The 16804-nt window shown below is 36.2% G+C and overlaps 1 protein-coding gene across 4 annotated transcripts in view; it reads right to left on the bottom strand.

Annotated features, from left to right (window-relative positions):
- Window positions 1-2808: 2808 nt before the first annotated feature.
- The window catches only part of LOC110466933 (lysosomal alpha-glucosidase-like), a 41834-nt gene continuing 27838 nt past the window's right edge, over window positions 2809-16804 (bottom strand). For 3 of the 4 annotated variants that reach the window (XM_021523741.1, XM_021523738.1, XM_021523739.1), the window contains exons 9-20: window positions 15526-15639; window positions 15021-15108; window positions 14469-14586; window positions 13350-13483; window positions 12767-12918; window positions 11286-11434; window positions 10516-10600; window positions 9893-10074; window positions 9342-9430; window positions 8805-8854; window positions 7577-7723; window positions 2810-6291 (exon numbers count right to left, since the gene is read on the bottom strand). In XM_021523741.1, coding sequence (XP_021379416.1) covers window positions 6229-6291; window positions 7577-7723; window positions 8805-8854; window positions 9342-9430; window positions 9893-10074; window positions 10516-10600; window positions 11286-11434; window positions 12767-12918; window positions 13350-13483; window positions 14469-14586; window positions 15021-15108; window positions 15526-15639 — 1371 coding nt within the window. In that variant the 3' untranslated portion in view covers window positions 2810-6228. Of the gene's footprint in view, window positions 6292-7576; window positions 7724-8804; window positions 8855-9341; window positions 9431-9892; window positions 10075-10515; window positions 10601-11285; window positions 11435-12766; window positions 12919-13349; window positions 13484-14468; window positions 14587-15020; window positions 15109-15525; window positions 15640-16804 lie in introns of all 4 variants that reach the window. The other variant, XR_002464784.1, reaches the window with a different exon arrangement.

Here is a 16804-nt window from a genome sequence, read left to right on the forward strand (position 1 = left end):
AGACTACTTGTGTACAAGGTTATGTAGTGGTTCGATGGTCAGTGGGGACTACACCCTTCTGTTTATACAACATTGAGTTCCCTTGGAACAAGAATGCTCCAGTCAAAATCCCATAATTCATACTGAAGGTGTATGATTTTCAAGATTGATTTACTGTTATTTCCCCTTCAGGCTTACCTCTTTACCAACAGGGCAGACATACCCTACCTGTCCTCTTTTCCAAAGGAAGCCCCAGATCAAATTCAGTTAAAATCCATTACTGATACTGAACAAGGGTTTGTATCCCCTATTGCCCAACAAAGTTCAATCCAAATCACATTTAGTCAAGATCTGCACTAGCAGCATTTTAAAGGAAAAGCTGTCAGATGGATGATGCATGATAACAAGAGTCCTATAGGGCCTGTATCGCTCACCTGTTTCTTTCGTTACATGAAACTGACAAATAGGTAACTTCAGACCAAACTTGGTAACTAGAACACTAGACATTTTAACATCTCTTAAACGGTTGTTAAGATATTGTTGTTTGAAATTTGAAATTTGTATTTTAAAGCTTTTAACCCACATTGACGTTTGACTTAGGATAGCACTTAAAGTTGACCATTGACCTCATTACTGTAATAAATAAAATGATTAACAAAGCTGGCCTACATAACAAACCCTAGTATCATGACTCTAGACCAAATGGTTCTGAAGGTGTTGTTGTTTGAAGTTTTAAACATATTTGACCCTTGTGACCTTGAAACTAGGTCAAGGTCATTTTAACGAGGAAACTTTATAGCACTCAATCCCAGGTACCTATTGGCCAAATATCATGACCCTAGGTCCTCCAGTTCTTCAAAAGAAGTCATTCAAAAGAAAAAGTTGACGGACGGATGACTGACGGAAGCCACAGTTTGGCCTGAAGGGCCATGTGAGCTAAAAATGTTCTGGTTCTGTTTTCAATTTCATCTTTTTAATTTTTTCCCACGAGTCAAAATAGTAAAGTATTGCTTTCTCTTACCCTATGCTCCACCAGTTTACATTTTCAATACTGATCCATTGAAAATAATATCATTTGGTCAATTATATGAGTGAAATGATTTTGTCTCTGTCAAAAATGGCTGTAAAACTATGGCAGTGAAAGATACCCTTTTCTGGGAACAATCTATATTCCTTTTGGCATATCTTGCAACTATTTTTCTATAAACACAGAGTTACTGTATTGTAGTATACTTAAGCAGGAAATGCTTTCCATCTCAAATGTTTATGTGTCTATATGCTTGTCATGTGACTTCTCCAATAAGATTGGACATAGAAAATACTCATGATTATTTATTATAAATGTTTTATTATCTATATAAAAGACTGAACAAGGATTCAATCTTCTAACATTAAGCACCATGTACTTCATTCCAAACATTCTTCTGTGAATACAGTCATAGGATTCATATACTCAGTCCTGCACACATTCAATGTTCAATACATAACATACCTGGGACATTACATATTCAATACATAACATACCAGAGACATAACATACCTGTGACATAACATATCCATTTTTGGAAATTTTTCGTTTTTCAATATTTCAAAAGAAAAATAGATAATAAGATAGTAGCTTTTATTACAAACTTACTAATAAATACGGGTTTTTTGTATATGCGATACGATACAATTGCTTTAACCCATATCAGCCCTAGCCGTATCACACCCCAAAACCTGTATCAGCCCCCGCCGTATCACACCCCAAAACCTGTATCAGCCCGCAAAACCCATATCCCTCCCCTTTTGGATTTTTTTTCGTTTTTCAATATTCCAAAAATAAAAATAAATCATAAGATAGTAGTTTTTATTAGTAATTATGTAATAAACAGAATAAAACACGCCCTTTTCCATATCACACCCAGTATCAACCCTCGACCAATATCAGCCCTCGGGCCTTCGGCCCTTGGGCTGATATTCCAGTCTCGGGTTGATACTGGATGTGATAGGGAAAAAGGCATGTATTATTCTCTATATAACATATCTGGGACATTACATATTCAATACATAACATACCTGGGACATTACATATTCATTACGTAACATAACTGGGACATTACATATTCAACACATAACACACCTGGGACATTACATATTCAACACATAACATACCTGGGACATCACATATTCATTATATGACATACCTTGGACATAAGATATTCATTACATACTACAGTTGTATGACCGCACAACGCACCAAAAATAGGGTGTGCACATTGTACATACACTGTGCACCCACTGTCAGTGCATCGTCCAGACATGGTGCAAAAAACTGTGTTCGCCACGTTGTGCGCTGCTCTCTGCACAAATGTGCTATTTGGTACAATTGGTTGATCAATATTACTGAATGAAAAAAATATACGGAACCCTCGTGTGGAATAGGAACACTGTTCATATAAATTTCTCATCAAATTAATTAGGATAATGTTGAATTTTACAATGCCTGTTACACAGCATTTATAGTGACCGTTAGACTGTCTAGATGGGTTTGGCTCCCAGGTAACAGAAAAAGTAAATAACATTATGATGATTGACATGGGATTCCATATGACTGTTGTGAAAACAAAACTGGACGTTACATATTTGTTATTTGCATTTATTTTGGTCTATACTGTAGCCCCCCTTCACCTGGATGTTCACACCTTGGCGAGTAACGTAAGTGCCTGGGTGGGAAAAACTACGGTCCAGGTACAAGGACAAAGTGGCTATGTTTACCTGTACATGGAAACGTGTCCATATTTGTTATTTTACATGTGTCGATTTTGGTTGCTTAAAAAACATTGAAAACATTAATTCTAAATTGAAGAAAATAGATAGAAAGATCAGCTTATATAGGTACATGTAGCTAGAATATAGAAATATATACTTAAAAATCAAGTGAATAGGTGTAAACACAAAACCGTATATATTATTAAGCCATTTCTCAATTTACACCACAGTTGTCATCGCACAACATTCGTCCATCGTCTGCACAAATATTCGCAAGCAATAATTGTCTAGATTTTTATCATTAGCTCATTGTGCACACCTGTGCAAACATTCTGTGCACATCGTGCGTGCGCACACTGCACATTGTGTAACGTTGTGTGATCCCACAACTGTACCTACCTGTACTTAGTCTATCATAAACAACACTGTACTACCATCACATTCCATTATATCCAACATTTGTCCAACTACTTCACTCATACACCACTCTCAGGTATTAATAACAGAGCAAAAATAAAGGTGAAAATATCATATCTGACCTTCCAGAAATACAGTTATAAATTCAGTACATAACTTCTACACCACAGATCTTGTACACGTCTTTATCAGCTACTCAGCATACCAATAACTATATAATCATATATTTACATTTGTGCTGCAACCCATTATATGAACATTACCAGCAGAAATACATTTCATTTGAGAATGAAAGCAATGTCATAGATAAACCTTGTTCAATGAGTGTCTTGTCGCTTCGCTTCGGATGACATGGAGAATGCCCCTGTGTCAAACGCTCAAATGACTACGGTTAATTATTGGTGCCAATTTTAGTTAAATAGGGCTTTTCTGCCAATGTCGTTTTAAGGATGACGCATATTCAAAATGCAGTAAAGAAGAAAAATGTTTTAAGAACAAATAAATAAAGTTTAACAATTGTTCTATAGTAAAAATGTAAATATTTAGAATGAATGGCGTTACTTTTAATTTTCATGCCGGTATGAACACAAATTGGCTACATCCATAAAACTCATCCGGATAGGTATCTTATGGGGATGAAAATTTTATAGGACACCGGCATGATAATAAAAATAAACGCCGCTCAGTCACTACATAATAAAAATCCTCACATGCACTTTCCATAGTCAACATGTGTAATAACAAACTAACTGAGTTTCAGGTTGAGTAACAAAACCCATTGTGAGGTGAAATGATGTCGTGAATTCACAATGAAAGTACTTTTTTAATGAATGGCTGTGTAATAAAACAAAATAAAAAAATACATGTTCTGAGAAAACAGAATGTCACAGAACTGCTGTTATCTAAAACTGTCTTCCCACTGAAATTTGGTAATTAAAAACTGTTAAAGTCCCGTCTAACCACTACTGGAGAAACAAATTGATACACTACAATTTAAATCGATTGAATATATAATATTTTATCTTCATGATGAAATAAGTCATTCAACAGCATAACATACTAGGTAATATGCCCATCAACATAACAGCTGTATACACGTATGTGTTTACATTTGTTTAAGTTACATTCAGCTGAGAGCAGATGATTTTTATAAGTTTTCATGTCAGAATATAATCTTTGCGTATAATAGCTCTTAGCAGCAAACAAGATAATCAAAGGCAAGATATCAAACCAATGGCAAGATGTGTATTATTGTTTGAATAGGCCCATCGGCTTTAACATGAATATGAAGTGGAAACAATTGTTTACACAAAACAAGACAGTTTTGTTACCAATCATGGGAGCAACAAAACACACTAAAATATATCATTTTAGTAATGAGAAATAATATTTTTTTGTCTTTTTCTCTAAATGGGTAAATTTAGGAAAAGAGGTCCCATGTGCTCCAATGACCAAACAATAAGGCTGTAGACATAACAGTTCACATTACTATGATCTGAGGCTGTAGACATAACAGTTCACATTACTATGACCTGAGGCTGTAGACATAACAGTTCACATTACTATGACCTGAGGCTGTAGACATAACAGTTCACATTACTATGACCTGAGGCTGTAGACATAACAGTTCACATTACTATGACCTGAGGCTGTAGACATAACAGTTCACATTACTATGACCTGAGGCTGTAGACATAACAGTTCACATTACTATGACCTGAGGCTGTAGACATAACAGTTCACATTACTATGACCTGAGGCTGTAGACATAACAGTTCACATTACTATGACCTGAGGCTGTAGACATAACAGTTCACATTACTATGACCTGAGGCTGTAGACATAACAGTTCACATTACTATGACCTGAGGCTGTAGACATAACAGTTCACATTACTATGACCTGAGGCTGTAGACATAACAGTTCACATTACTATGACCTGAGGCTGTAGACATAACAGTTCACATTACTATGACCTGAGGCTGCAGGCATAACAGTTCACATTACTATGACCTTCATAAACCTCAAAAATCATGCTTGCAATTTGTTTACAGAATAGAGATACCAAAAACATTGTTTCCATGCAAACTATACTATCCCCCCCTCCAAACTATACTATACCCCTCCAAACTATACTATCCCCCCTCCAAACTACACTATCCCCCCTCCAAACTATACTATCCCCCTCCAAACTATACTATCCCCTCTCCAAACTATATACTATTTCCCTCCAAACTACATTATTGAATTTTTGATCAAAAGTGAAAAATGACAACACTGTCAAGACCCAGGAATCTCTACCAAATTTAGTTGAATTGTCTTATTAGAACTTGAGTTTTAGTTCAAACTAGAATTTCAAGATGGCAGCCAAGGCAACCAAATTGGATTTCTCACCCACCTGAAAAATAACATTTCGTCAGGACTATGTATAGAACATTGCAATGATCAAAATGGCTTTTGAAGAAGGCTGATGCGGCACCTAGTCAGAATCATGTTATATTTGAACTTTACATTGAAAATGTAAATTTTGAACATATGACGCACTGTGGAAAGAGGTCAAGATGAATCACAATATATCACATTATAGCACAGCTTACATGCTATAGTCCACTACATCACATTAAAACACATTTGTTATACATACAATAACACATCATAACACATCATAACACATTATAACACAATATAACACCAGAATATATATCTCATTCAATAATTTCACAGCAAAATCAAACTTGTCTCTCCCCAGAAAGACGAAAGATCAACTACAATTCTGATTTTTCATTATGCAACATATAGTGCCACAAAACATGTACAATGAATAAAAATATCAAAGGAAAATCCTTTTGTTTGGCATACAACTTAAACCCTGTGTAGTTAATAACAAGTGATTTGACTAAAATAATTCTTTTTGTAAAAAGATTGTCAAGTTACTTCGGAGATGACAATCCAGTGTCATCTTGTAGTAGTAAAACAGTTTTTGTGACTTACAGATATAAAACTTCAACAAAATCTGTACACTTTGTTTTGACAATGAAATTAACCCAGCAGTTCTTTGTTACGAGGGATTGTATCTGTTCTCTATTTCCAGGCCATCTTAAAGGCCAGCACCAGGTCCAGAGTAAGGTCGCTGACATGGAGAACCTGTAAGAAAACAGTTCATTGATTATACTATTTTGTTACTACCCAAGGGTATTTGCTATTAGTACCACCGTTCATTACAGCAAAAAAATATGGATTATTTTTTTGCAGCAGAGAATATTTCCAATATGTGCTACAAATTTAGACAAATCACTTTCCTAACCAGATTTGAAATACATATAATTGTTAATGAAATATAGGCTAGCTTCTGCATCAAATTTCGAATAATTTAATTTTTGTTTTGTTTTTGTTTAATGGGTATCTTTAAAATTTCTTTGAATTTAGATATATATTTTGTTTATTTTTGAATTTACTAATGTGGGAAATTTAGAATTTTTAATTGTCATCTACCAGTGTTACAATGTATGGTAATTAAAATGTTAATGTCTAACAGTATTTATGGCACATTAATGATACTGATGTAAACAGTTATAACCAGAATCACATTTTCTCTGTCTGATCAATGTCATCTTTAGATCTGGAATCCTGTGATTGGAATTACCAATCAATGTTATTTCATATGGGTAAATAAGTTTATAATGAACATTATACCTACACCAAATGATCTACAGGTACTCTATACCAGCTGTTATTATATTGTTTAGAAACATGATTTTCAGCATTTATAGATTTCTGTAAGTGTCACAAAATCAGGCCACACTCCTAATTTTCTGTGTAATGACCAATTTAGCTACCGTAAAAACCCATGTAATTTGCGCACATATGTAATTTGCGCAGGTAACTTTTTGCGGCTGAAAATCCCCCAAAAAGCTTCTACTCAATTATTTTGCGCACCAATTCTTTTTGGAAAAAACCTGATGTTCAAGTTCTGAAAATCGATCTCTGAAAATGAAAGACAAACCGCTTGGGATTCTTAGGATTTTTGTAATTTGTTTATTATAAGTGAGTTCATAAGTATTGTTTACAGGTACAATGATGTTGAAACTAAGAAGAAACTGTGTAAAATGTGTATTTTGTTGTTTGTTTCCTTTGAAATATCTGATCACATGACACACACGTGTGCACATATCGGCATACATCAATTCATTTTAGAAATATTTTACATCAAACATTTATTTGCTTACAAAAACAGTATAATGATAAGGTGTATAACATCGTTTCATTAATGTCCATTGAACATTTTTAAGGGAGATAATACTTACACTAATCACAGATAAAATGGATAAATTTGCAAAAGTTATGATACAATCACTTCGCAAAATATTTATATTTTCCCACTTTAGTAAACACAATTTGAGAGTTTAGAAATCCTTTGGCAATAACTGACCTTGTAGTTGTGGTCGTAAGTGTTTTTTACAGTCTGTCCATTGACTGTGACTGATGTTGGGTTCTGTGTCACACCATAGACTGTTATGCTACCCCAGGTCGCAGACGTCAAGTAACCATTATGCAATATCTGGCTCTGTAAAACTTGCTGAAATATGAAGTTGTTTTGATTTTACCGTATTTTAATTGAAAAGTTAAAGATGTATTGATGACCGATGCTGAACCCAACATAAGCTCATGCACTCGGCATTTCAGGGAAGATAACATTCCAACCATATTATTGTGCCCAATCCTTTTTGTCATTTTCAAGGCAATAAAAATATGTTTAAACCAACCATGTTATTTCTAAATCTGTAGTATATTTTATAACTAACTTCTGCTTCATTTCAAAATTGTTTCACATAATCCTAACACATGTTTAAATTGTTGTTATTTGGTATTTGTCTCTTTATGCAAACTATATATGTGGTCATAGTGGAAATCTCAGTACTTTTTTTAAGAAGTACAGACATTCCTGTATTGGGGCCCTACCCATCCAGCTCCAGGGTTTAAACTAACTTCATCTATACAAGATATGATAACATGATGGCTGTTCAGGTGGAAAAGTGATTTGAAGCAAACATGCCCCAAAATCCATTTTAGGCCCCACCAATCTGGCCTAATTTGTCAAATTGAACTTATCAAACTCATTTAGACAAAATATGATAATCGATCAAAAATATGGTCACCTTGTCTAGGTGATGTTTCAGACCCTATAAGGTAATGATCTGTGCAGTTCTTTGGGATGGGTAGGCTAAATTTGAAGAAAAAAAATTGCATTGTTTTTAGCCCCTCCTAAATGGGCTACAACTTTAATGTGCTCAACATTTGATTCCCATGTCCTATCGTTTTATACTAGATTAAGCTAAAATCCATTAAACATTTCAGGAGGAGTAGTCTTTTGAAAACTCACAACACCACTTTTCTTTGGCCCGGGCTTCAGTCCTCAGGGACACCTCAACCTTCTGTTATACAAAGTAACTGTTTGATGTCCTATATCATAGCATCATATCAAATTTGGTGGAACAATTAGTTGTTCTAGAGGAGTATGCATTTAAAGGAAACCAATGATGGATGGCAGACAATTGTAGTGCCACAGCATAACCTCACCTGTCCTTTGGACCTATGGTGAGCTCAAGTACTACCTCAATTTGGTTTAACCGAATTAATAACTTCACTTGTTTACATACCTTTCCAGCTTGAAACTGCATCGTGATATACTTTTCAGATGTATAGGTTCCTGCAAAAATTAAATAATGGTCTTAATCCACCAGTAAATTTTCATAGAAGATGTTATTTTAATATTTTGCACTTTTAAGTGACCACTAGTAATATGGCACCATCTCTAAGACCCCTGGGGTCAACCCCTTGTAGGGTATAGATTCTGATCTTCATCATCTAAGGATCACTTTGAGAAATGATGGTAAAACTCCAGTGGTATCTTATAATACTAATGTCGTTTCTAATTTTTGTTATTTTTTTTCAACTTTAAAACCTACAATAATATCTCGTTTTGTCTTATGTTGCATGGCAATCAATTCAAACTAAACAGCTTGTACATGAAACACCAGTCTCATGTCTGTTCTTATATCATGTGTTTTGGTCGACTTTACTTAAAATTTTTGGAAATTGGCACCTCAACTTAACCTGAACTTTGTGTCATAGATACAACAATATCTCTAGAGTTGGTGCTGTATTCTCGTAACATTCCTCACTCACAATCTTACCTATTGTGTCTCCATCGTCCCAGAACAAGCTTCCCTGTGCCTCTCCCTTCTCGTTCAGAGCCACCAGCAGACTAAAGGGGTTCTTTCGGCTGTATCATAAAAATGTTTCAGAAAATCACTTTGGAAAGACTAACAGTATGTTAGAATAAAAGACATTATCCTAAAAAACGATTTTATCTACAGTTATAAATAGTTAAAACATCATTGACTGGTTTTTATCTACAGCTATAAATAGTTAAAACATCATTGACGGGTTTTTATCTACAGCTATAAATAGTTAAAACATCATTGACAGGTTTTTCAAGTGCTTGTATTTTGCATGATGTTGATTAGCTGCAATCTCGTTTGATTCAACTTGATATTTGAATTACCAGTTAGATTTGTATCCCAGTATCCATAGGTTATCTACAGTTGCTGTGGTTAGATATATTGTTATTTAACTTGATATTTGAATTACCAGTTAGATATGTATCCCAGTATCCATAGACTATCTACAGTTGCTGTGGTTAGATATATTGTGTTTAAGAGAAATCAACAAGGACTCAAGTTACCTGTCTGTTGTAGTCAAGGCAGGTTCCTGCATGGGAAGGATGTACCCTTCCCTCACGTGTAGGTTGATCTGGTTGATGGGAGCAGGCAGGTTCTGTACACTACCAGTAGTATAGTTATGGCGACCGTTGTAGAAGTCGTACCATCTAAACCCCGGGAAATATATGTCGACAGTTGTGGCATCCTGAATTAAATTTAATTGTATTTTATGGAATTGGGACTTGCATTTATAGTGACTAAGTGAATATTGATGTATAGAACCCTGGGAAGTCATGGCAGACATCATGTAATGTGTACACCTGTATACCAGGCTAGTAAAAATCTTGTTTCATTGCCATCATCCAACAATGTTTCAGCTTCATAAACAGGTTTGGTAATACATTTCCTTTTTCATTAACAATTAAAGAAGCATTCAATATTGAAGTTTTTGCTGTACAGATGGACTCCCATTTCCTAGAACTCAAACTACCAGACCCCTGAAGACTTTAAGTCCATCTGGTATGAGAGCCACACTATTGTCAGTAATGACATTTAAGTAAGTTGTACTATTAGTTGTGATGTAGTGTTTAAGAATACCAGGATAGTCATTTACCAACACTGTGTAACTCTCTTGTTTACGTCTTACCTTTGTAAGGACTGGTGAAATCATTAGTGCCTCACCCCACAAGAACTGGCGATCAATACTATAAGTCTTCTCATCTTCTGGAAACCTTAAACACAGAAGTTTGATTGTTGTAAACAAACGCCCATGGCGTTTAGACAGATTGTACTTAAACTCCATCGGATCTATCACTATAACACAGTCTGATCTATCACTATATCACAGTCTGGTCTATCACTATATCACAGTCTGATCTATCACTATAACAGCCTGATCTATCACTATATTACAGTCTGATCTATCATTATATCAGTCTGATCTATCACTATAACACAGTCTGATCTATCACTATATCACAGTCTGATCTATCACTATAACACAGTCTGATCTATCACTATATCACAGTCTGATCTATCACTATATCACAGTCTGATCTATCACTATAACACAGTCATCAACTGGGTTTGGTCAGCAGTCAGACCTTTGTTTACAATTAGTCCTTGAAGTCTGACAAAGAAGAGTTCAAGCATAAATGCAGAAATATTAGAGATGTGCTTTCAGAGAGTTTGCAACAAGGATATTGGGACAATTTATACCCCTAGCTAGAAGTATTTGTGTCAGATAAGGTTTTTGTCCTTTTCAACAGAATTGAGGGAGTCTCTGATTACTTGACATATAACACAAACATTCACTAAATACATATAAATTGTGGCAGTTTTAAGGTTTTACTGTTTAAAGTTTCTGTCATTATAACTATAATCTCATCAAACTTATTAAAATTTGTATTTACTCACTCAAAGAACAGTGGTCTGGCAACGGTGTGTCCCATCTGGTGACTTTTGTGGAAAAGAGTGTAGAGGTAGGGAAGTAAGGAGTAGCGTACCAGGTACACTGACTTAATAGCCATCACAGCATTATGGCTGAAGGCAGCCGGATCCTGGTCCTATAGACACAAGTATAAAGTCAAAGGTAAATGTAGTTTGTCAACTGCATCAAAAGGTGCCATACGTTTTGTTTACAAAAACAAAACAAAAATGAAAAATAGTTATATCTATGTAGCTAAAGCAAAATGCTACATGTGTTTGGTAAATGTTTTTTTAACTTGAATTTTATCAATACAATGTGCATACTTAGTAGTTTACAAGATACAACATGGACAAGACGTTACTGAAAATTTTGCACCCATTTGACCTCTGAGCAAGAGGTGAATGTACAGCGACATAGTTACAATGTAGTATCGTGCACTGCCCACCTTATGTAGGTGATATAGGTACACTAACGGTTCATCCAGATATCTTAAATGATTAAGAATCATGGCCTAGACAAGATTTATTAGTAAAACCAGAACAATGACCACTACTAAGTACAATATGTTTCCACTTTCATTTGAAAGCGAAATTAATATAGTGTGTCTTCAACAGCAAAAGGGAGACAAAGGATATGCCTTAAAAGGAGAATCCGTACTGACTCTAGAGTCAATGACATCAGTTGTAAAGGAGAATCTGTACGGACTCTAGAGTCAATGACGTCAGTTGTAAAGGAGAATCCGTACTGCCTCTAGCGTCAATGACGTCTGTTGTAAAGTAGAATCCGTACTGACTCTAGAGTCAATGACGACAGTTGTAAAGGAGAATCCGTACTGACTCTAGGGTCAAGGACGGCAGTTGAAAAGGAGAATCCGTACTGACTCTAGAGTCAATGACGTAAGTTGTAAAGGAGAATCCGTACTGACTATAGAGTCAATGACGTCAGTTGTAAAGGAGAATCCGTAATGACTCTAGAGTCAATGACATCAGTTGTAAAGGAGAAACCGTACTGACTCTAGAGTCAATGACGTCAGTGGTAAAGGAGAATCCGTACTGACTCTAGAGTCTATGACGTCAGTTGTAAAGGAGAATCCGTACTGAGTCTAGACTCAATGACGTCAGTTGTAAAGGAGAATCCGTAATGACTCTAGAGTCAATGACATCAGTTGTAAAGGAGAAACCGTACTGACTCTAGAGTCAATGACGTCAGTTGTTCTTAAGAAAAAATCAAAATTTTTTCAGCCAGTCCGAGACAAAAGCAGCCATCTTTGATTTCAGACTTTTTTTTTTTAAACATATTTTTATTGTCGTAAATGAGGACAATTAGGATTGAGCACAAGTTTTGCCAACTTAGAAACACCCTTTCCTACATCATGTTGTATAATACATAATGGACAGCAGCAAATTAATTTTATCCGTCTTCACTGCTCGGCCATTGTTCTTCTCATCACACACAGTATTATACTCACCTTCATTCCTAAAGTGTTGTGGTTACGAGAAAATGGATAGAAAGCTCCAAGTTGATGCCAACGGACACACAATTGTTCATTTGTCTCTGACCGGAAACCACAGATATCAGCCCCAATCATGGAAATTCCAAACATGTTGAAGTTGAGTATTTCTGTTTGGATATAAAAACATTCCAGAATGTTATAGATAATTTTAACATTAGAACAAAATATCAGCAACTCAAGCAACATTCTGCTCTACAAGGATTTTGTTAAAGTGGCCTCAGTTTTAAAAGCTAAAATTATGTGTGGCCCCTCACCTGGTATACAGTTTCTAAAACAATGGTGATATGTAGCTCTAATATTATGTGTGGCCCTTCACCTGGTATACAGTTTCTAAAACAATGGTGATATGTAGCTCTAATATTATTTGTATTGCCCTTAACCTGGTATAGAATAGTATCACTGTCCCTATAGGGTAACCATAGTGATATATAGCTCCCATAGTTATCTGTTTGGCCCTTTCCTGGTATCGAGTTGTCCTGCTGTCCCTCTTGTGTAAAAACAGTGTTAGCTCTAACAGTTATTGTGTGTGGCCGCTCACCTGGTATAGAGAAGTACATGTCACTGTATGTAGCATCATTGTCTCCTGACCAATGACCTCCAAATTGACCTTGACCGGGGAAGGTTGACCTGGATATTATGAAAGGTCTCTTCCCGCGTACAAGTTGTAGAGCTCTGTAAATTACAAATGTTTCATTATTAAATGCATGTTTTCATTGCGTTTTTATATATAAAACAACGGAATATGTTAGATGAGTGTTAAATCTCCAGCATGGGAGATATTTCAGTGATCCAGTGACAAGATGTGGATATCTCATGTCTATTTGGACTTGCTGGTATTTTGTCATGATCTTTAGGTAACTTACTGCTACATCGCCGAAGTTTAAGTGGGTTTTACCTGTACATTGCTATGGTTGTGATGGAAACGTCTGTCATGATGCTATGGTCCCTAGGCCTGTTGACTTAACATGCACACTGTTATGGTCTCTGTGCTTACTCCTAGGGACTCTGTGGGACTAACTCTTATGTTGCCATGGCCGCTGTGGGACTAGCTTGTATGTTGGAATGGTCTCTGTGGGACTTTCTTGTATGTTCGAATGGTCTCTGTGGGACTTACTTGTATGTTGCCATGGTCTCTGTGGGACTTTCTTGGATGTTGGAATGGTCTCTGTGGGACAAACTTGTATGTTGCCATGGTCTCAGTGGGACTTACTTGTATGTTGCAATGGTCTCTGTGGGACTTACTTGGATGTTGGAATGGTCTCAGTGGGACATACTTGTATGTTGCCATGGTCTCTGTGGGCCTTTCTTGGATGTTGGAATGGTCTCTGTGGGACAAACTTGTATGTTGCCATGGTCTCAGTGGGACTTACTTGTATGTTGCCATGGTCTCAGTGGCACTTACTTGTATGCTGCCATGGTCTCTGTGGGACTTACTTGTATGTTGCCATGGTCTCAGTGGGACTTACTTGTATGGTGCTATGGTCTCAGTGGGACTTACCTGTATGTTGCCATGGTCTCAGTGGGACTTACTTGTATGTTGCCATGGTCTCTGTGGGACTTACTTGTATGTTGCCATGGTCTCAGTGGGCTTACTTGTATGTTGCCATGGTCTCAGTGGGACTTACTTGTATGTTGCCATGGTCTCAGTGGGACTTACTTGTATGTTGCCATGGTCTCTGTGAGGCCATACAGATTGTGAGTGTTGTAACACACTGACAAGTTCTGCCTTGCCGAGGCACACAATGTGTTGAATCGTAGAGATCCTCCTTCCACAGCTGTAAAAATATACCCCAAAATTAAATGCTACATGTTCATGATTTCCTCTTCATTATTTGTATGAAAACTGTAATATTTTGTATCTTTCATACATATGTAGGTTATGAACGTTAGACACTTATGACTTTGAAAGTTGGTCAAGGTATTCATTTGAACAAAATTGGTAGCCCTTCCCACCAGCATTCTGCTGGCCATATATTATAGAAATGGGCTTTTTTGTAACTGAAAAGAAGTTGTTTAACTTTTTCAACATATTTAACCCCTGCGATCTTGAAATTGTGTCAAGGTCATTTGTTGGAACAAATTTGGTAATCTGAAGCTAGATGGACAAGAGACAGTGATGGATGCTGTACCACAGCATAAGCTTGCTTGGTCCTTCAGGCCAGGTGAGGTAACAGTAATTAATAAATAATAAAATGATAACATTTTTTACCTGGCAGATAGGGAGGATTCTCCAGAGATGAGTTGGAGGGACATCCAGATAATGAGCCAGCAACAAAATTGGATATTTCATTCATATCCTAAAAAAGGAACAGAGTGTTCAAAGATGTGGTATGAATAACAGATTTTTTTTATTGAAATTCAATCTGCTATATCACAAATGATAATCTTTACTGATAACGAAAATATTTTTTGAGTATTTTTATCATGAATATTACTTACACAAGGTGTACATGTCCTAATTCAAATGAAACAAAGAAAAATCAGTTCCAAATTAATTGTAAATAAAATGGAAAAAATCTGCAACATTGATATATCACTTCTGATTTTAAAAGAAGAGGAATTAACTGAAGGCATAAAAAGGTCATTTATAATGAATGAACGGTACTTGGCTATTGAACAATTTAAATAAAGATCTTTTCATGTTTGACATTGTTTTGGGCAAAACCCCCCCAACTAAAATGACCCTCCCGGCACAAGAAGATTAGAGTACGTACAATCCATATCCCGTCAAATGGAACGTTGTCGTGGAATTCCCTGATCAGTGAGGTCCAGTACTGGGCTGCTAAAGGATGAGTGAAGTCTGGGAATACAGTGTTACCTGGCCACACCTGCAAATAAAGGTTCATCAGGGTAAAGAAGAGGGGTTAATCAATACAGATAATATATTTTATCAGGTTTCATCCAAGGATACAAATAACTGTCTTATGTCAGAAAACAAAGGGTTTCATCTTTAAAGGAAATAAACAAAGGGTTATACTAAGGTCCCAAAAAGAGTAATTCATAAACAATAACAAACACAGATTTTGAAGATTTACGAATGTATTAAATCACTAAGTATTTACATTACGAAACTGTTCTACACATAATATAATTTACATAGCATAGCAAACACATACTTAACTAAACAAAACATAGAACAAAATCAAACAAACAAATTGCATTTAGGGCTGTCTTGGCTGCTGCATATAATTACACAATTACCAGCATGAAGGAAGATAAATTCAAGATTCCCTACCAGGTGCAAGCCCTAATCCCATAAACAGGAAAAGACGGTCCTGGTTAAGGGAAATGAGGTAAGTATTAAAGTTTTGAGCTGGTAGACAATGAACAAATGAAGAATTGGAATTGAATGAGCAGGTTTTGGCCAGGCGGGGTCCTGAGTCCTCTTGGAGAACCAGGTGAAAGTCCTGTACAACAAAGACTGATATCATACATAGTTGGGTTACATCGCCAGAGGAGTCCTGAGTCCTACTGAAGAACCAGGCGGAAAATGGTCCTGTACGATGTAAACTGTGTATGACATGTATATGAAATGAATGAAACCCCAATGACTTTGGGGCTAATGGACCCAATTTGGACTATTGGACTTAATAATTAGTGCAGGTATAGACAGACCATGGTGCGCTAGCACAGAACGCAGCAACCAAGACTACCAGAAAAAGAAGAAAAAACTGGAGCGTGGACGGGGATGGTGGTGGCCAATTCGAGCAATGAAAAACACAGGGAGATGTGGACAGGTCAGCTCAGCATCTCTAAGTGAAGCTAAAAATAGCACGCACTAATCAGTATGCATAATGAGAGACCCAGATAGAGGTCATAGTTCATGTAGTTGACTAAGTGTACTGAGCAATGGATACATGCCCATATGTAAGCGACTAAGTAGAATGAATGACTATGAACTTAAGTATTGCAGACACAATTGTTTATAAACAAAGTTTAATAATACTTATTAAACCACAACTAAAGTCACCAAGGGTTACATCAAGGCTATAA

This window comes from Mizuhopecten yessoensis, unplaced genomic scaffold (genome assembly GCF_002113885.1).
Source record: "Mizuhopecten yessoensis strain PY_sf001 unplaced genomic scaffold, ASM211388v2 scaffold11149, whole genome shotgun sequence".
Taxonomy (NCBI): Eukaryota; Metazoa; Mollusca; class Bivalvia; order Pectinida; family Pectinidae; genus Mizuhopecten; species Mizuhopecten yessoensis.